This window comes from Folsomia candida, unplaced genomic scaffold, assembly GCF_002217175.1.
Source record: "Folsomia candida strain VU population unplaced genomic scaffold, ASM221717v1 Fcan01_Sc011, whole genome shotgun sequence".
Taxonomy (NCBI): Eukaryota; Metazoa; Arthropoda; class Collembola; order Entomobryomorpha; family Isotomidae; genus Folsomia; species Folsomia candida.
In genome coordinates, this window is record NW_019091203.1 from 1,495,674 (window position 1) to 1,515,913 (window position 20,240).

Below are 20,240 nucleotides of genomic sequence, written 5' to 3' on the forward strand. Positions count from 1 at the left end.
TACATACGTATCACTTGCGATCCACACCGTGTTAATCGCATAAACATGAGGAAATTAAGTATCTGATGTACATACATTCATCGGAAAATGGTATTGAATCATCTCTGAATTGAGTGCACATTCACGTGGATGGTAATAAACATGTACAGGCACAGCGCATATTATACATATTTATTATGAAGTTTACCGTTGTGGTAATGAAAATTTACTGTTCGGAAACAAGCTATTATGAAACAGGGACAGACATATGTACATACGCAAATATTTATGTACAAGAACGAATATGTGACTTCGCTACATTATTAACACTGCAGAAATGTATTTATTGTGTGTCTGAGTTTACTAATTTAAACAAGCTTAGCTCTTCCATGCAGAAATTTAAGAATTTACATACCGTAAAAACTCAAATAGTAGCCGGGGGCTACTATTTATAAAATTGGTGGCTAGGACCCGGCTACTATTTGAGCAAGGCTACTATTTGGGCAAGGTCACTATTTATAAAACTATGAAGAGAGACACGGCTAGTATTTGCATACGACTATTATTTTTATTTCCTGAATCAAACTCAAGTTAAATTTTAATAACAACGTCAATTTTGCCCTTAGAGTCGTAGTTCATATTATTCTGCTCAACCTGCTCTTCAATGATTTTTTCGATGAGATAAATTCGTGTTTTGTCATCAACCCATCGTTTGGATAGTGTGTAATTGCGATTATATTGAATTATAATTTAATTAGCTTAATGAATTGTCAAGAAGTGTGGTTGTATGGAAATAGAGATGCGTCTATTCGACTAAGGCTACTATTTTGGCAAGGCTACTATTTGAGCACGGTCACTATTTACAAAATTATGAAAATAGACCCGGCTACTATTTGAGCACGGCTACTATTTGAGCAACGGCTACTATTTGAGTTTTTACGGTACGTATGTATGCATTTGGGCAAGCAGAACCTGATTTTTCTAGCAATTTGTTCGGACATTTGTGCATTAAATACCTAGGTATACCTAGGTATGACATAGCCACACATAAATATGCAAATTACAACTGGCATGGTAAATACATATTTTAAATACATTTTATGTATGTATGTACCTTGCAAATTTACCGAGTACACATGTGCCTATGCTACCACGTGGTGTAAATTAAGTGTGTTTTCTCAGTAAAAGCACGAACTTTTTGTTGAAATATTTGTCCACATGATGTCTAATCTATGCATAACAAATATTTTTACCTTTTTGGAAACCAAATCACCCTTAAATTTTGTATCAAGTAAAATATACTAAACCCAGAGTAACTTACGATTAGTTTGACCAAGAACATATTTTACGTTGGGTTTAAATGGTATATGTAGATGTAAAAAGTGTACTTAAGGGCCCGGGGGAAGTTGCTTAGAAATTACGTCAACTTTGACAATAAAATTCAGCAATGCACAAGAGAACACATTTTCCAAATTATGTTTAATTTGTTAATCATATCTTTAGATTTCACTTAATTTTTTTTGAAAATGTGTCCTCTTGTGCAGTGGAGATATTTGGTCATAAAGAGAGCACAAATTGGCTAAGAATCTCAAAATTGATGGCATGAATTGCATTTTGAGTATCCATGGAACAAAAGAAAGCAATTTTTCAAAAACTTGAGGGCAAAGGGATCAAATCAAAGTTTTTGAACGTGAGTTGTGAATGAAATACCTAGCAATAATTGTTGCTAACATAAAATCAAGTAAATCTTCCCCCGGGCCCTTAATGTAAAATTTAGGGTGAGTCTGCTTTTCTAAATGGTAACATTATTTGTAAGAGTGTAGGGTATATAATTCGCTTACCTAAAGGAATATGTATATGTATTTGCAGAGACATAAATGTAAATATGTATATATTCCCCATTCGCACACACTTGAACTTTCACAGAAATTTATAGTTCTGAGAAACTATGCCACTGCCAGTGTCAATGTCCTCCATCAGCTTAATTCGAGGGAATTTGAGACTGGAAGTGGCGTAGTTTCTCAGAATTCTCAATTTTTCTGAAAGTTCAACAGTGTGCGAAAGGAGAGAACGTATGTAAAACGTAGGAAAGAATGTATTTTTATCATTTAACAGAGGTCATTATTTCGAAAAAGGTAAACGACTATGACTGTACATAAATATCATATATTTAAGCTTACTTAATAAAAAAAAAATTATACTAACAATGCGATAATGTGAAGTGTAACTCTCCGATTTGGTCGAAATTTTAAAATTATGTGGTCTAAGTGAATACATCCAACGTTTCCTGATGCAGTTTGTGCGATGATTGGAATCTGTCAACATATTGTAGGTTAAAGTTGGAAAAATTGGCGACCTTTACCAAGCAAAACTAATTCCCATTCCGCCCGAAGGGAAAAATCGCACATTTTTCAACTTAGACTCAAAGATTTTGACACATTCCCACAATCGCACAAACTGCCTCAAGAAACGTAGGTTTTATTCACTTGGACTACATAATTTCAAAATTTCGACCAAATCGGAGGGTTACACTTGACACCATCGCCTTGTAAGGATTTTCTTACACATACTTATTTAGACTTTATAAATTTTAAAGAAACGTCATTGTCGATTCTTTCGTTGTGCATAAAATGCAAACATTTCTTGCAGCCCATGCCATGCCGGAGGGGACGCCAAACCCTGAGAAACGTTTCCTCAAATTGTAAAATCCAATGCGCATCCATTGCAGTAAGCAAGATGTTGCCACGACCCACGGTTTATGTAGCCCCGGGGTCCTTCTAGGTTATTAAAGAGAGATGGGAACATCCATATATTGCGTTCATCAAGAAACGCATACACCAATTTTTTTCAGTACCCACCCACTAGTTCCTTATCATACTGATGCTTATACCTCATAATGCACGAGCAAGATAGGAGCCACCAATTAAATTTTTGATGGCGTAATATATGCACGTTCCGTAACCTCGTTGTCACTCCATATTTGAGTACAGTTTTGTCTCGACGATGGAAAGTTCAACTGCTGTTCGAGTTTCTCCAATTCTCTAAAATTACAAGGTAACGAGTTAAACTTATAGGTTATAATTTTTTAATACTAAATAAATACATTGTACATAGTAAAAGCAATAGCTTGGTGCTAAATTTTTACCATATCGGTAGCAAATTTGTACGGACCGGTACTGCAATTGTAATCCCAGCTGCCTGAGTCACGCAGCGTGACTACGAATACATATTCCAGATTTCTGAGTGTAAAGGGTTGTGATTTAATTTCTCTCCACTCACTTTTCACTACTCGTGCATAGAGAAATTCAACTGCAATTCCTGAACCTGTGAATACTTAATTTTGAAGATCTTATCATATCTAAGTAGCCCAATACCAAAGGTCGATCGTGACCATCGTAGAGTTTCGACAAAAACTTCAGGTGCGCAGAAATTAAAAATAGAAGAAAAATCGGAGAATTTATGATGTTGCGGGAAAACGGTAAGGCTACAGACCAGTAGAAATTCTGTCATATACAAAACACTGTCTCAGCGACGTAGGAAGATGTCACCTACTACAACCACATCAATTCAGTCAAGATTCATCAAGAAACGGAAGTTCGGTACTAATTTTGGCAAAAGAGTGAATTTTCGAAGTTTACGAATACAAATTGCATTGTGGAAATTTATTTTTCAGGACTTGCTACACAACTGGTTCGAATTCTAAAAAAATGTGTTTCTTGTATAGGTCGTGGTTAGCATACCTTTCCGTAAATTATGGACGTTGAGGAGAAACCCATTCTGCATTTGGCCGTATCCCTACCTGAGGTTTGTTTGTATCAAACGTATTTCTCTACACTCTTAAAAATAATCTTTCCATTTCCAAGTAAATTCACTCCGAATTCTAAATTAAATAAACTGTTTAAACTAAATCCGGAGTAAACTTTACTCCTTACTTAGCTAACGTTACGCTAGATTTAGTCCAATCAATTATATACATATGTATACCTACTAGAATCCTACACTCAAAACAAAAATTTGTCAAATCAACACCACCAGTGTCAATATATGACTTAACCGCCTTGGTTACAATGTTGTATCCGAGTTATGATGATTTTGATAACGGTAGTTATAATGTTATGACCGGACGGAAAAATTTCACTACCACTCGGAATTATAATTGTAACCAGGGCAGTTAAGTCATATCTTGACACCGGAGGTTTTGATTTGACAAATTTGTGTTTTTAGTGTAAGTAAAGGGTATTGATTTAATTGGTCCCCATTTCCCCTCTCCATTATACTTTAAATATTGCACCTCAAAAACTGAAAACTTCGAGGTAACCTTTGTTTCTAAAGGCGCATTACTAATTAGTTTTCGGCAATTTATTTTTATCAGGGCCAGAGCTCTGTTCTTTTGACTTTGTGCTAATTTTTGAAAATTTATTTCGGGTTAAAAAAAACAGAGACAAATTCAATCAACACCCTTTATCTAGAATGCAGTTTGCATTAAATTTCATAAAGGGTAAAATTATCTTTAAGAGTTCACATCTTACTCAAACGTTCAAATTTACTCTTACAGATTGTCGGAAAGATCACGGCATTCCTCCCAAACTCAGACCTGCTCACGTGCACCCGGCTTAATTCTGTATGGGAGGGCGCGGCCCGGAAACACCTCCGTGCCCGAATATCCATCTCTATGAAACATCTTCCCCCCTACCTGGAAACCATGCTTGTCCGATCCAACCATCACGAAAGGATGGAATTTTGCTACACTAGCGCCCCTGAGTTTGTCACCTTTTTACAAAATGCCGGAAAATTGGACCACTCATTCCTCTCGATAACCCTCGATAAGGACTTATCTTGCTGGGATGGCGTCTTCTCCAGTCTAAAACTTGCCGGGACAAGTTTGACCTCCCTAATGTTACGGCCGATTTGCTTTAAATCACATACCCCCCACCCTTCCTCCGTCCTGGCAGTTTTGACCCCGGAAAAAAATTTGACCCTTCCCGCCATCACGAGGTTGTCCTTAGTTTCCTTACCCGCCCAGACATATCCCGCCCTAGGAAACATCTATTCTCGGCTTGCCCCCCTTCTCCCAAACGTGGACACACTACGGCACCAACTTTGTGAACAGAGCGAGCTTGACTTCCTACTTGGCACGAGGCCCGCCCCATTTCCAAAATTGACCTCATTATCCGTCACCCACTGTAATTTAGATCGTACATTAATCGACTCCTTCCAAATAGCCGTAACGCCATCTTGGGCCCTTACCCGGCTTGAGTTTGATATTCGGAACGACAAAAAAAAACATTGGTCCGATTTTGCTCCGAATTTATTCCGCCGGTTTGGAATACGTGCATATTTGTAAGGTTAGAAATTCCGTATTACCCGAAGGTACCGAACCTACCGTTCTGCACGTCCCGGTCATGCCGAAACTTCGGGTTTTCAAAGTGACGAGGAACCCTGGCCCGTGCGAGGCCGGGGGCGGGATCAGGTTTAAATTCGAAACGGAGGATCCTGCTGAAGGGGGTAAAAAGATTAACTATGGAAAGCAGTTTCCCGCCTTGCAAGCGATTAGAATTGGGTGTGCCGGGAAAGTGAGGGAGGCTGAGGCGGACACGTGGTTTGAGTACGTGGCCCATTTTCTCTATGAAGTATTCGCCCCGGGAAATGGGGTAGTGTGTGAAACGCTACAGGACCTGGATGTCCCCCTTCCGGCGGGGGAGAGGTTCAAGTTAATGGGGGCGAAGGGTACGAGGTGTGGGATAAAACAGGGAGTTTGTGACTGTTGGGAGTGGGAGAGGTCGGACGTCTTCTTGGGTCGGCTGACTGCAACTTTTCCCAATTTGAGGGCTCCGCGTTTGGCCGAGAGGGGGCGGAAGTTGAGGGAAGATGGGGTTAAGGCTTGGGTGCGGAGGGGGGTGGAGCTCGGTCTGTTGGAAAGAAGGGGGATCAGTGATGGGATGTGGGTAGATTTGAAGGATGGAGGTAAAGAGGAAATATGTAAGATTTTCAAGTAACCAAATTCGTTCGGAGAAAGTGTAATTGTAAAATTTAATTGTATGTGTGTCGTCTGAATTACATATAACATTTCTCAATTTTAATTGGATGTATGTATGGAAATATTTTGTGAATGAACGTACATTCATATTTGCCTGGGGAAAAAATTTCAAAATCAGAGCATTGTCTTAAAAGTTGTGCTAAGAGTAAAATTAGCATTTTGCATCCATATATGTATATTTACATATACAATTTTTATTGTGAAACGTTATTAGTTGTGATGTATTGTTTTTTTTCTTCGCGATGTTTGTAATTCTGCGTGTGAACCGTTTAAAATACTTCTTCTTACGAAATTTACACATATGTACATATCATCGTTTAAGAAACTAGTTTAATAAAATTTTTTGCAAAATAATTAATCCAGGCCTAAATTAATTTCAAACCCAGGAAAATTATAAGAAAATATTTATATCCTAATCTCGCACTAAATTCAATCCTTATATCCTAATTTGTAATCCTAAAATTTCGAAATTAATGCTTAAATAAAAACCTAATCAATCAAAGAAATAGGTATGCCAATTTGTTTTACTAAATATGCTTAAATAATGTGCAGAAAGTTTGGAAGATAAATTTGCATGCTGTTGCGTACAAATGGGAACAGTTTCTGCTGATTTTTACCGTTATAAAGAGCGGACTAAACTTTTACATAGTTTGTATGCATGTAAACCCAACTCCTCTCTGTGTTGAAATTGCAATCAACAATTATTTACAAACTGTTTAAATGGAGACTGTTTATCATGAGAAGAAAGATACGATTTAGCACGGTGGAGGTGCAAGAACTTAATTTTTGTGCACAAAGATGGCACACTCATCTGATCGTGGCGGAAATTTGTATGATCGTCAGATTGGTTCGATTGATGGCGCTGTCAGTTTTTGTACATTTTAATTTCGTTCCATGTATTTATGTATTACACGATATGAATGATAAGTTACACTCTACACAATATTGTGTAAAATTTATTGAACGTGCAGTAAAATAGAGCAATTGGGTACAATTTACAATTTGGGTACATTTTCGCTACCCGCGGTAACCCTAGAATGCACATACATAAACCCTTATAAATGGGGTTACGATTAAATAAAACCAAAAAGTAAACGTATTTGAATCCACCGACGTGGTCATGAATTTGTCACCAACTGGTTATAAATTCCTTAGCTCTTGTGACAATTTAATACCAAGTCGGTGAAACTTTATAATTAGTCGGTGACAATTGTAACCACTCGGTGACAAATTTATAACCACGGCGGTAGAGTCAAATATATACGTTTACTTTTTGGTTATAATCGTAACCCCATTTCTAAGAGTGTACATACATTTGAATGTGTCTGGAAAGTACGAAAGATTGTATATTTTCATACATTTAAAAATATCATTATTTGAAAAAAGGTCAATGACCAAGGGTGGGAAGTATGCCTTCTTGACAATCAATTTGAACCAAATGTGGTAGCCGATTCCTTTATTTTGTGCTTAAAAACCAAATATTTCGTACCGCTTTGTCCTGCTGCAAGAGACCCAAAAATATGTGCAACGTTTCCTCGCTGCATTCCTTTGCAGCAGGAGGCAAGATATTCCATAGCCCTCGGGTTCTTCTAAATCTTATATTATAAGCTGGAAATGTTTGTCTGCAACGGAAGTGAAAGTAGTTTTCCGTGACGGAAGTGAAAGTGGAGAAAATTTCACTTCCCTTGCCGACACACATCTCCAGCTAATTATATAAATAAAATAAGAAACTAATTCGCTGGAATTATGAACAATCCCACTTAATTTTCACGAAAATCAAATAAGCACTTGCCCGGCAGGAGACGGGCTTTTACTCTAGTATGTTATAGAATAGAGAGATAGGAACGTCCATGTATGTATGCATTACATCATCAAGAAAGGTAAACCCCGATTTTTTAAGTACCCACCCACCCACCCCTTACTTATCCTAATAATGTTAAGCTTAGACACGAGTAAGATAGGCGACCCAAAACCACCCATCCAAATTTTGGATGAGATAATATACCGATGTTCCCTTGCATGCGTCAACCTCGTTGTCAGACCATAGGTAGTTGACGACAATGTTGGTATTGTCTCGTCGGTGGAAACTTCAACTACTTAATTACTGTCCGAGTTGCTATCATTCTCTAAAGTTTAAAAGGTAAAAAGAAAATTTGAATAAAATAACAAATACTAAAGCGAAACAACACCCGACCCGCCCGATATCCAAGTATGTTCGGGAGGGTCGGATACAAAAATTGTCTGGGTTTCGGGGTTGTGTTTTCGAAATGTTTGACCCTACTCACCTCTAAGAGGTGAGGCGGGTCGCGGGTCAACCCGGGTAAAACCGTGCCCCCTCGGAACACGATTCTGTTTTTGGACGGAAATTTCGGGCTGAGAAATTGCCCGAGTTTTAAAATGTTAGACCCGACTTAGCTCTGCATCATAAATAAGTTTCGTTTATCGTAATTAAAGAAGAAAGTACTTTTAAAATAGTACAGCATTTTAGTGAAATTTTACACTTCCAAAATATTTTATGTAGACCTTATTTTGACATTTTTAAATACCTATCCTAAATAAAGCAGATTGATATTTAATCCTATAATATATGCACCCTTCCTTAATATACTATCTATATTATCCTATGTATAATATAATATAGTACTAATTTCCTATATGTTTTTATATAATTTAATTTATTTAATCTATTTATTTTCGCGTCTTTAAATGCCGAAGATCATTTTCTTAAATTTAATTTATTATCAATAAATTTTAAGGCATATTTAGATACACTCTGGTTCGCATACTTTCCTAGTAGATTATGGACATCAATGAGAGGACAATTCTACATTTGGCCCTGTCCTTACCAGAGGTTTGTTTATACATATGTTTATCTGCACTCTTAAAAATAATGTCCCCCTTTCGAAGAGGAAAAACAACATTTTATAAAAGTAAACTACACTAAATCCAGTGGAAACTTTTCTCTTGATCATATTCCCGTAACGCTGGATTAAGGCTATTGAGTTAAATACATACCTAGTAGAATCCTACGTAAAGCGTGTTGATTTAATTCGTCCCATATTTAAAAACTGGAACCTTAAAAAGGGTGAAACCTTGAAGGTAAATTTTTATAAGAGACAAATTGCTGATTAGTCTTTCAGCAATTTATTTTAATCATGCCCTTAAATCTTTTCTTGTAATAATTTTCACAAATTTGCGTCGGGTTGCAAAAAGAATATCGGGAATAATTAAATCAACACCCTTTAGAATCCAGTGTGCCTTAAACTTCAAACGGGTAACATTACTTTTAAGAGTGCATATGTAACTTACTTAAACCTTCGAATTTATGCCCACAGATTATCGGACGGGTTACAGGATTCCTCCCAAACTCAGACCTGCTCACGTGCACCCGGCTTAATTCTGTATGGGAGGGCGCGGCCCGGAAACACCTCCGTGCCCGGATAACCATCACTACGGAACATCTTCTCCGCTACCTGGAAACTATCCTCGTCCGATCCAACCATCACAAAAGGATGGAATTTTGCTACAATGGCGGCCCCGAGTTTGTCAAGTTTTTACAAAATGCCGGAAAATTGGACCACTTAATCCTCACAATTACCCTCGATAAGGACTTATCTTGTTGGGATGGCATCTTCTCCAGCTTAAAACTTGCCGGGACAAGTTTAACATCCCTGTTGTTACGGCCGGTTTGCCTTAAACCGTATACCCCCCACCCTTCCTCCATCCTGCGAGTTTTAACCCGGGAAAAGAATTTGACCCTTCCCGCCATCACGAGATTGTCCATGGTTCCGTTTCCCCTCAGGAAATATCCCGCCTTAGGAAACATCTATTCCCGTCTTGCCCCCCTTCTCCCAAACGTGGACACAATACGTCTCCAATTTTGTGAACAGAGCGAGCTTGAATTCCTACTTTGCGCGAGGTCCGCGCCCGCGCCCGCGCCCGCCCCTTTCCCAAAATTGACTTCGTTATCCGTCACCCACTGTTTTTCGGAGCGTATATTAATCGACGCATTCGAAACAGCAGTAGCGCCACCTTGGGCCCTTACCCGGCTTGAGTTTGATGTTCGGAACGACAAAAAAATCATTGGTCCGATTTTGCTCCGAAACTATTCCGCCGGTCTGGAATATGTGCATATCTGTAAAGTTAGAAATTTAGTGTTACCCGAAGGTAGGGACCCGACCGTCCTGCACGTCCCGGTCATGCGGAACCTTAAGGTTTTTAAAGTGACGAGGAACCGTGGCACGTGTGAGGCCGGGGGCGGGGTGAAGTTTCAATTCGAAACGGAGGATCCCGCCGACGGGGGAAAAAAGATTAACTATGCAAAACAGTTTCCTGTCTTGCAAACGATTAGAATTGGGTGTGCCGGCAAAGTGAGGGAGACTGAGGCGGACACGTGGTTCGAGTCAGTGGCGCATTTTTTGTACGAAGTATTCGCCCCGGGAAATGGGGTGGTTTGTGAAACTCTGGAAGATTTGGATGTCCCCCTTCCGCTGGGGGAGAAGTTCAAGTTACGGGGGGCTAAGGGTACAAGGTGTGGGATAAAGCAGGGAGTTTGTGACTGTTGGGAGTGGGAGAGGTCGGATGTCTTCTTGGGTCGGCTGACTGCAACTTTTCCTAATTTGAGGGTTCCGCGTTTGGCCGAGAGGGGGCGGAAGTTGAGGGAAGATGGGGTTAAGGCATGGGTGCGGAGGGGGATGGAGCTTGGTCTGTTGGAAAGAAGGGGGATCCGTGATGGGATGTGGGTAGATTTAAAGGATGGAGGTAAAGAGGAAATATACAGGATTTTCGAGTAGCTCTGTAAGAATGCGATGGTGTGATGTGTAACGCTCGGATTAGGTTCAAATTTTAGAATTATGTGATTTACGTCAATACGATCAACGTTTCTTGAGACAGTCCGTACGATGGTGGGAATTTGTCAAAATATTTGAGGTCAAGGTTTAACAATTTACGATTTATCCTAGGAGGATAATGTTAGTGGAGTTTTCTTCTACTGCTTGGCAAGAATCGCTTCTTTTTCAAATTTTACATACCTCAAATATTTGGGCAAATTCCGCCCATCGCACAAACTACCTCAAGAATCATTGGTTGTATTGACTTGGACATCATATTTACAAAATTTCCACCAAATCTGCGCATTACACTTCACACCATCGCATTGTAAATAAATTTGTTTGTAGGGAAGTGTGTTGAAGAGTTGAAATGTATGCGTATACACAATGTCTGAATTCTGATATGTCGAAATTTTCAGTCAGCAATGTACGTTGATACATATTTACATAGATGTGCATAAAAGATTCCTTCAAAAATCAGAGAATTACGATAAAAAGACTTATTGTTAGTACCAAGAGTAAAATTAGAATTTTGTTACATAATTTTGAGTGCTAAAAAACGTTTAGATATTTACGATCTAATAACTGGTTCACCTAAAGATGAATGTAATTCTGCACGTGAAATGTGAATATTTTAAATATTTATTATTTCGCACTTTATATGTATGTACATTAGCTTAATGATTTTCAAAGTCGTGCGTAATAAAATTGAAATCAAAGCAATTAATCCAATTCTTAATTGATTTCTAGTCGGGGAAAGCGACCCAAAATTTAATACAAAGTTTAATACTAAATTTAAAATTTAGTACTCACGTCAACCTCCGCATATCTGACAAATTGAGCATAGCAACATATTCATACTGCGTGATCTGCAAGATTTCGCAACACTATTACTGGAACACTGTTGGATTATTTAGCAAAGTTACCCAGCAATTGGGCATGTTCTTGTATATTTCGCAAAATTATTTCGCAAACCCGTCCTCACCATCACGAGAAAGGGAAATTACAGAAATCCAATCAAACAATATCAAAAACTGGTGTTTTTAGTGGATTTGCGAGATTTACGAAGTGATGTACATACATTACATTCGAGCTCATATGAATAAAAATAGTCCCAAAAAAACCAAATTTTCTCGGCCCTTGCAAACACCAGGAGAAATAAAGTTGCTGCCTCTCTGCAGAATCCATGGATGTTTTATTATAATAAAAAGCATGAACGTCAAATTACCATGAGAACAGAGATAATATTGCAAAAGATGGATGTGCACAAGCCTCATTTTTCTGCAGATAGATGGCACATCCATCTGAGCGAGAAACATATATTTATAACGGGCAGATTAATTCGATGGATTGCATTGTCAGTATTTTGCCTTTATACCAACTCATTATATTCATCGCATTTATTACGCGAGATGAATGATCAGTTACACTCTAAACAAGGTTGTGCAAAATTTTCTCCAGGGTTGAGAAAAATAGAAGACGACGCAAAAATTGGGCAACGTTTGTCCAACTTTGTATAAAATGTATGCAACTGACAGACAAATTGTATACAACGTTGGGAAAATTTGACAGAATTGTTGTGTCGTGCTCTATTTTCTTGAGGGATTTTTGCACAACTTTATTTAGTGTTTAAATACGTGCACACTACATACTTAATTACTAAATGATAATGTAAAATGATAATACACTCTGCAATACAATTTACACATGTTCCAATTTATTTGCACTTATTTTATGAATACAAAAGCTGAGGTTAATTATCGTCAAAATACTTTCGGGTGTCTTCTTACAATAATTAGAATTACAAAAAACCATCCTCATCTTTGAAGCAAAAATGTCTCATAAGTTAATCACTTTGCTTTTTTTATTTTTGAGTAAAGGTCTCAATTAAACTTAAGAATAGAAATCTGTACTATAAGTTTTCATAAAAATTGCTAAATTGGCATCTTTCATATTTTTATTCATCTTATTATTTGTTGAAAGTAGCAAATTCGTATTTGCTTAGCTTTTATCAAAACAAGTCGACGCGGCATTAACAAATTTTTGAACTATTAACAAAATTTTCTACTGTTTACAAAATTTAGAATTAAAAACAGGTTATCGACTGAATCGTAAACGAGATATATTCTGACAGGCATGTAGCTATGTCCTAAAAGACATATATAGTTCCAGAATGTCATGCCTGCTTTTGTAATACCCAGCGATGTATTAAATAAATAGCACATAAATAACCTATACAATAACCCATATTTCGATCGTGGAAAATTAATATGGAATATGCAATTATTTTGCAAACTTCAACACATAAGAAAAGTGGGTTCCGAAATCGAGGCAGCGGCCAAATTCTAGTCCAAAATAGTTTTTAAAAATTATTTGCGCTGATATTTGACCAAGTTTGAACGATTTTGACATAAAACTCAAAATTAGGCAAAAAATTCGCACATTTTCGCTCGTATCGCAAAAACTGACCATGCACCCCCCCCCCCAATATTATTTCAGATTCTTTATGTACACAAAATTACGCAAATTTTAAGCCATCAAACTCGAAAATCGTTCGAATCCGAAAAAACACGATCTCATTGTATATATCTATCTTAATAAATGGTGTGGTAAATTTTCATCTGTTTAAAATGATTCAATGTACCTATCTGTGCATCGGAAATATTTATTAGAAAAATGTGTATATAAATATGAACGCAAACTTAATTAAAGTCAATTAATTATGAGAAAAGTTCGTTAATCTCGAATTTGTCATGTATATAACATACGTACATAGTTCAAACGTGTCCCCAAAAACCAAAATTCGTCATGCTTATGATGTATCATAAATATCCGTTGCATACCAAATTTATCACATGATGTGCCATGATGACTACCCCTTGAAGACCAAATATGTTATATCCTGTAGAAAAACGTTTACCGTCAAGATTTCTCCAAAATTCTCAAAACTGGGAATATTCGTTTGTTATTTATTTTGAGAAAGATTAAAATTGTAAAAAGTTTCTTTGTGTGACTTTTTCGCCCATATTTTGGTGTATATTTATCCCAGTCAATGTCAAAAAGCATTTTTGTTTTTAGTTTTTCATAAAAAACTCAAAATCGAAACCTCAAAATTGGAAACTGATTGAATAATATTTCATTTTTTGCTACGAGATGAAGTTATCTTTGAAATCAATTTCTTACTCAAGGCAGGTTTTTTTTCTAGAATTATGGTCACACCTAATTAAGTATTTTACATGGTGCATACTAATGATTAGTCACTTGAGACAAGTTGAGAAACACGTGATTTATGTTAATGAGGCAAGTTGAGACGGGAACGCTGGGTGATTAGTTTGCGTCAGCATTATAATTGCTTATCTGGTTCATTATTAGCTCTTGCATAAATCACCTCGGGCTTATCTGGCTGGAAAGCTTGGCATAATCCTTTGGCAAATGCTTATGTACATATGCAGATCACGGTTTAATTTACTTGGATCATGAGAATTTTGCACGCAGCACTTGTCTCTGCTTGAGCACGTCCACCTTCGCCCTTTTCATGAAGTAGATACATAGATAAACAAATAGTCATGCATACATACGTTGGTCAACCACGTTGTATAATAAAATAACGAAAAAGAGAGGTCTCCCAACGTGTGCCTCAGATTTGAGGCAAATCGATCGCAGGCTTAATTAGTATGAAATTTTAAAAATGACACAATTTCCCAATCAACACACTCTAAGAAATTTTATCGCCGGTGGTGACTATATATGTGACTCTACCGGAATGGGTATCACACGCCACCGCTCGGTGACAGCTAGTTTACCGCATGGAAACAACTCACCACCAGCTTGGTGGTACTCAATCACCACACCATCACCAACAAGGTAAAAACCTCGATCACCAGAGCTAACACTTATCACCGGATTTCTAGAGGGCACGTTTGGCGGAGAAATTTGCAAGGAAAGAGGAGAAAACCCGCAATAAATTTTATACTGTGGAAAGCATGTCAACTTGAAAGCCATTTTTGCAAATGTCTCTGCGCATTAGGAGACCAGTGCCTTTTGACAAAAATTCAAAAAAATTAGGTAACTTCTTCATCGATTGGCACCACTTAGTTTGTTCAAAATGTGAGAGGGCATACGATTGACAATCTCAATTGTTGCTTATTATACAACGTTGTTGACCAGTATGTGCGACAGCTTGTTTATGTATCTACTTCATGAACAGGATGAAGTGGGACGTATTTTGCAACCGTTTGTGTAAACCTGTCCATATTAAGTGTGAAGTTCCGTTTATGGGGGGTTGACTGCAGTGATGTTGGTGATGAGGAAGATGAGACGATCGTCGTCGTCGTTGTGGTGTGTGCGTAATAATTGGGAGGCGAGATGAGACTTGGTTGCACTTTTCTTAGAGAGGTTTTATTTATTACTTGTACAAACAGGCAGAACTCTGCCTCTCCAAATAATATTGGGAGAGGTAACCTGCAGTAACACAAAATACTTCCTCGACCGTCCTCCACCGTTCCCCGTCTGGTGGCTGCGCTTTCGCTTATATATCCTAGCAATACCTATTGATACCTATGTGTTGACCGATTATGAACCGGTTGGCCACGCTGAATAGAGATATCTCAGATGAGGTTGTGACGAAGCTGGTTTGCAACATTGTCTCTTGTTTGTAAGAGATGATGGAGGTGAGTGGCATACTAATTAGGGGGTTTGGCATTAATGAAGTTGACCAAACCTGCTCTTTCACATAAGCTTACATATTGTTCGAGATGACGAACGAGCCAGATAAGCAATGTGTCATGAACCACCGATAATATCCAACTGCTCCAAGCATTCTGCCAGTCTCGACGTTTATTTCTCATTTTTCCTACAATGTCGAATCATTTTTATGCATGGTTTAAATATATTTAATGAGCTGTTACCATGATTAATTGAACGATTGATAGAGCTTGCATACACGTACATACATACATAGATGGATTCTAAAAATATGTAAAAGGATATATGATTCCGAATTGATGAAAAATTTAATAGAGCATTTATTTAAGATAACGGTGAATTGATGCTGATTCGGGCGAAATATGATTTGGAACAGTAATGTGTGCAGCTATTTTTTTTGATCAGTTTAAATTTTTTGCACAACAATACAGCAAACTTTTCACGATTTTTTAAAAATTGCATAAATTGAGTACCAGCAGTCCGTTTCATATTGAAGTATTATTTCATTTCTTATTTTATAAGAGATAGTTTGATTCGGGTGGAAGATGCTTCCTTGGACCAAGTCCACCAAGGGAGGTCCTTGCCTTTCACCATTTTATCTGCCAAAAAGGGGGTTCATACCGCTGCGCTGACGGATTTCCCTATACCGACAAAATGTTACCTCGTAAATTTTTGTGTTTCCGTGCCTAAAACTTTGTAATTTCTTAATATAGCGAAACGTTAAAGTATGGATCGTTTAGCTTTATTAAGACGACTGAACTCCCCCCCTTTCCCCGCACCATGACCTCGGCAAGCTTATAAAGTCTTCGAATTAATTCATTTTCGTTTAGTTAGAAAGCCCACTTCTAAAATTGTAAAGCTATAAATAGGTGGCCTTTTGCTTAGAAATAAAAATACATAGGTAGCAACGGTACATAAGTGACCATTTCGGGTGTTTTTCATCCGGTGTATTTGTGTACCCCTTACAGGTCGGTTAGACACATTTAAAATAATTAACATTCCAATTTTTATATTTTTTTAGCTTTGTTACAAATTAAAATGTGTCATTAGGAGAAATATTTATATCCATGTTTTGCTCATTTCCGGTTCACTAGATAAATTTATAGCAAATTAAATATTTGGCAAATTTCGGAAAGAAACATGTTGCTGAGACATTTTATACATAAATATGTTAACGTCGAAAAATGTATTTATTCCGTGCAATCGCACCAAGCTGTTGGTAAATATTTCACACTTTTCTCAGTTTCTTTTACATCTCTGCTGGTAAATATTCTCATATGTAAATATTGATAGAAATACGACCCAATATGCATGAGGTTTACTACGCATCCACATAATCCTTTATAGCTAAATAAAATGAACCCAAATTTTAACACTGTCAAACATTTGTCAGCAATATTTACTAAAGAAAACAAAAACAAAAACTTGTTTTTCTGAAAACTCGACCGATTTGAAATAAATAACCAATTTGTCATGGATTTTATTCATTTTCTTAATTATAATAAAATCTTCAACTAAAAAAACAGGAGCAAATGTACTTTATACGCATACACGTATCAAATCAGGGATATTTTTAAACTAGCCATATTCTAATGGTAAAAAGTAAATAAAATTGCTATAAAATTGCTATTGTCTATAAAATTGCTTTCTGCAAAACATTTTTTATGTGCATATGTATGTGTGTATTTTCGACTTTTTTAAAGTACATATCACAAGTATCTATGTACATAATATGTATATACCTACATATTATGTACATATTTTGACGAATGTAAATAAGTACATACATATCCGCCCTACGTTCACGACTCATGAGTAAAATCTGCATGGACTGTTATACTTGAATGTGGGCAGCATGGCTCATCTTGCCTCATGAACCTCATGAGTACACTCTTAAAAAACACCACCATTTTGAAACACATGTAGCTGCACTCTCAATTTTATATTAACCAAATTACATTAAATCTGGTTTAAAATTGTACTCTTTATCAACCTTATACTGAATTTGGTATATGCACTTTCTTTAAAATAGAATCGGGTGTGCATTTACTTTTGAGAAGGGCTACATTATTTTTAAGAGTGTAGAATGGAGCTTAGACAATAACTAGGACTTATTTCGCCTCCAATGGTCACATGCATGCATGCATGCGTGACGTGATGAATATTTAACAAGGTGTTTAATTACGAACATAAACTGAGTTGGGATAATTACGCAAAATTAACCAACTGCGTTTAAGTCTGATTTGCATTGTACTCAGAATTTCTCGCAGCTCAAATTACGTTCTAAAAATCATTCCAATTTTCCGTTCGACCTAAATAAATCTGATTTAAGGGTGACTAATCGACCCAAAGTGACACAATCCTATCACCTCGTGCATACGTTTGTGCAAATTTCATAGTAATTAAAAAGGATTTTGCACTGTAAAATTGTTACGTGACGTGATTAATAACTTCCTTGTAAATGGGTCCGCCTGACGAGATGTAAATTCCTTATCTATATATCACTTCCACGTAAGCTTACATATGTATGCAGAGGGGACGTTCAGTAATTATGTGTAAATAGAACGGGGAGGGGGAGATCGTGGGTCAAATCTTCAACAATATTGTGACCAAATTAAGTAACTAATCTTTGAGATTAGACGAGTCGAGAAAATCTGAATTTGACCACTTCATAATATACGCACGTCCCACTTAATTCATATTTATGGGAAAGTTTATCATCCATTTATTGAACCATGAGCTCCATCCTTATCAATATGGAAAAGTACAATCGGTTGGAAAATACGAAGATCGTTGGCCAATCGACAGCCGCCAGGTCAATTTGCAGTGTGAATTTTGCACAAAGTGCTTACGTCCTGTGCATGAGGAGATAAGCCAGCATGTCAAGCTATCTACCGCAGTGTACATAATAATGGCAAATATGTTGCTGTAAATAATTATTTGGAAATGCATGATAAAAATTTATTGTTCCAAACTCATGAGACGTGTGTCAGCCAGAATCCACCCATCATTAAACAATTTTATGTGACATCACACAAATACTGAAACATATATAAAAAAACTCGATTGGCTTTGTTACGCTATCAAAATGATTTTATTTATTTTCGTAAAATAAATAAAATTATAGCTTATAAAAAATATATAAAATGGTAGATTTAAATGTTTTCTGAAAATAATGAATTAAATTAAATTAAAAAAAACACCCCATCGTAAAAATGAGTTTTATTGGAAAAACGTTTTTATTAAGGTGCCCATGCAGTCATGGATTTTTGTTGTGTTTTTGGTACAATATTAAAATCCTGAAAATTAAAAAATTTGTTGCATGATTAATTTTAATTTTAATGCATATACAATCAGAAATATTTGTAACTAACTTTTCCTTTGGAAGGGATTCAGGTAGAGATGTTGATAAAGATTCGTTAAACTCTTCAAAAATATTGTCCGCATTGCCAGGCATGTATCTATCTACCGCGGCAACACCCAAGGAATCCAAGTTCACGAGGTGTGACCTATAGTTTCTCAACTTCTCGGCACATTTCCTTAATTTTGCAGTCTGAAAGTTTTCCATAGTTAAATTGCATGCAATTTAACTAAAATCCTAACTAATAATGCATTATTAGTTAGGATTTTTAATGAGTAGTTAAGTTTTTAAGTTGTGCCCTTCACAAGGGTTTTCAGAGGGGTGCTAGTAATATTTGGACCCGAACCGGAAGTAAAATCTTTATTACAAGGCAGCAAGGCCAGATTTAAAAAAAATCGTGAGAAATCGTACTCCTGGTTGTAACGCCCAACTTTAAAAATTCTGGCTGTCCCCATGAAGCCCTTACTAACCGTGTCCTCGTCCCAGTTTTGCACTTTGAAGGAAATCACCAACACGTCTGACAACTCGAAACATGGCTTGTCCTTGAGTGTTCGGGTACTCAAGAGGTTATCAAGCTGGTCTGCATCTAGATCTAAATCAACAGATTGGACGTCGTTCTCCTCTTCATCCTCATCTTCGGAGGAGGTTGGGATCTCCTCGGTCTTATTGGGTGGGGCAGAACTGATTGTGGTGAATAATTTTGAAACGTAAGGATGATCCTGAACATCATTTGTGGTGTAGGCCAAGCTTGGGGCAGACTTAAAATGAGATGTTTTTCGTAATGTGAGGGCCATATTTGGTATCGAAATAAGCAGGGTGGAATGCAAATTTTTATTTTAAGGTTTCCAACTGCGACGGAGTTAATGTACGTGCGTCCTTTTTATATCGAATATTTTCGTCACATGAGGCCGTGCATGAGTTATGTAACTCAGTTCCGCAGTATAAGATCCTAGGTATTTAAAATAAAATCATGATCGTGTTTCATGATGGGTTCATGATCTTATCAGGATGGGGAGCATGAGCGTGAACTTATTTCCACAATATGAGTAGTATAGATAAGTTGTCATTTGCAAATTTAGACACATATACAACACATATGTAAGGTTGGTGATGTGGATAACGCAGAACTTCGTTCATGACCAGATACGCAAACAGTTGTCCACGTAGTCTACGTGGTTTGATTGATCACCTCTACGTGACGTAGAGGTGATCAGTTAAACCATAAGAGCAAATAAGAATGCTTTCGCGAATAATAATTTCTTGCAAAGTAAACTGTAGCAATCGCACATGAAGAAGTAAATAGCTTCAGTCTCACCTTATCCCAAACCCA

At 37.1% G+C, this 20,240-nt stretch overlaps 3 protein-coding genes across 3 annotated transcripts; 2 read left to right on the plus strand and 1 right to left on the minus strand.

The window, feature by feature from the left end:
- The first annotated feature begins 2,765 nt into the window (after positions 1 to 2,765).
- On the plus strand, positions 2,766 to 5,831 carry LOC118436900. The gene is made up of 3 exons (XM_035855560.1): positions 2,766 to 3,033; positions 3,704 to 3,783; positions 4,535 to 5,831. Exons 2-3 carry the CDS (start codon positions 3,733 to 3,735, stop codon positions 5,321 to 5,323), a joined length of 840 nt encoding a protein of 279 aa, XP_035711453.1. The 5' UTR covers positions 2,766 to 3,033; positions 3,704 to 3,732; the 3' UTR covers positions 5,324 to 5,831.
- Positions 5,832 to 8,777: 2,946 nt separating this feature from the next.
- LOC118436984 lies at positions 8,778 to 10,853 on the plus strand. Its single transcript, XM_035855708.1, has 2 exons — positions 8,778 to 8,867; positions 9,352 to 10,853. Exons 1-2 carry the CDS (start codon positions 8,817 to 8,819, stop codon positions 10,807 to 10,809), a joined length of 1,509 nt encoding a protein of 502 aa, XP_035711601.1. The 5' UTR covers positions 8,778 to 8,816; the 3' UTR covers positions 10,810 to 10,853.
- A 7,886-nt stretch (positions 10,854 to 18,739) lies between these two features.
- On the minus strand, positions 18,740 to 19,777 carry LOC110854964. The gene is made up of 3 exons (XM_022103391.2): positions 19,381 to 19,777; positions 18,924 to 19,102; positions 18,740 to 18,848 (listed from the first exon to the last, which is right to left on the minus strand). Exons 1-3 carry the CDS (start codon positions 19,702 to 19,704, stop codon positions 18,809 to 18,811), a joined length of 543 nt encoding a protein of 180 aa, XP_021959083.1. The 5' UTR covers positions 19,705 to 19,777; the 3' UTR covers positions 18,740 to 18,808.
- Between the last annotated feature and the right edge of the window lie 463 nt (positions 19,778 to 20,240).

Bases quoted from the DNA above. Each gene is read 5' to 3' on its own strand.
- LOC118436900 (XM_035855560.1), top strand. From the start codon at position 3,733: ATGGACGTTGAGGAGAAACCCATTCTGCATTTGGCCGTATCCCTACCT. The intron at 3,784-4,534 runs GTTTGTTTGTAT...TTACTCTTACAG, and splicing joins TGGCCGTATCCCTACCTGAG to ATTGTCGGAAAGATCACGGC.
- LOC118436984 (XM_035855708.1), top strand. From the start codon at position 8,817: ATGGACATCAATGAGAGGACAATTCTACATTTGGCCCTGTCCTTACCA. The intron at 8,868-9,351 runs GTTTGTTTATAC...TTATGCCCACAG, and splicing joins TGGCCCTGTCCTTACCAGAG to ATTATCGGACGGGTTACAGG.
- LOC110854964 (XM_022103391.2), bottom strand. From the start codon at position 19,704: ATGGCCCTCACATTACGAAAAACATCTCATTTTAAGTCTGCCCCAAGC. The intron at 19,103-19,380 runs GTTAGTAAGGGC...GAAAACTTTCAG, and splicing joins AAAACTGGGACGAGGACACG to ACTGCAAAATTAAGGAAATG. The intron at 18,849-18,923 runs GTTAGTTACAAA...TTTAATTTTCAG, and splicing joins GAATCCCTTCCAAAGGAAAA to GATTTTAATATTGTACCAAA.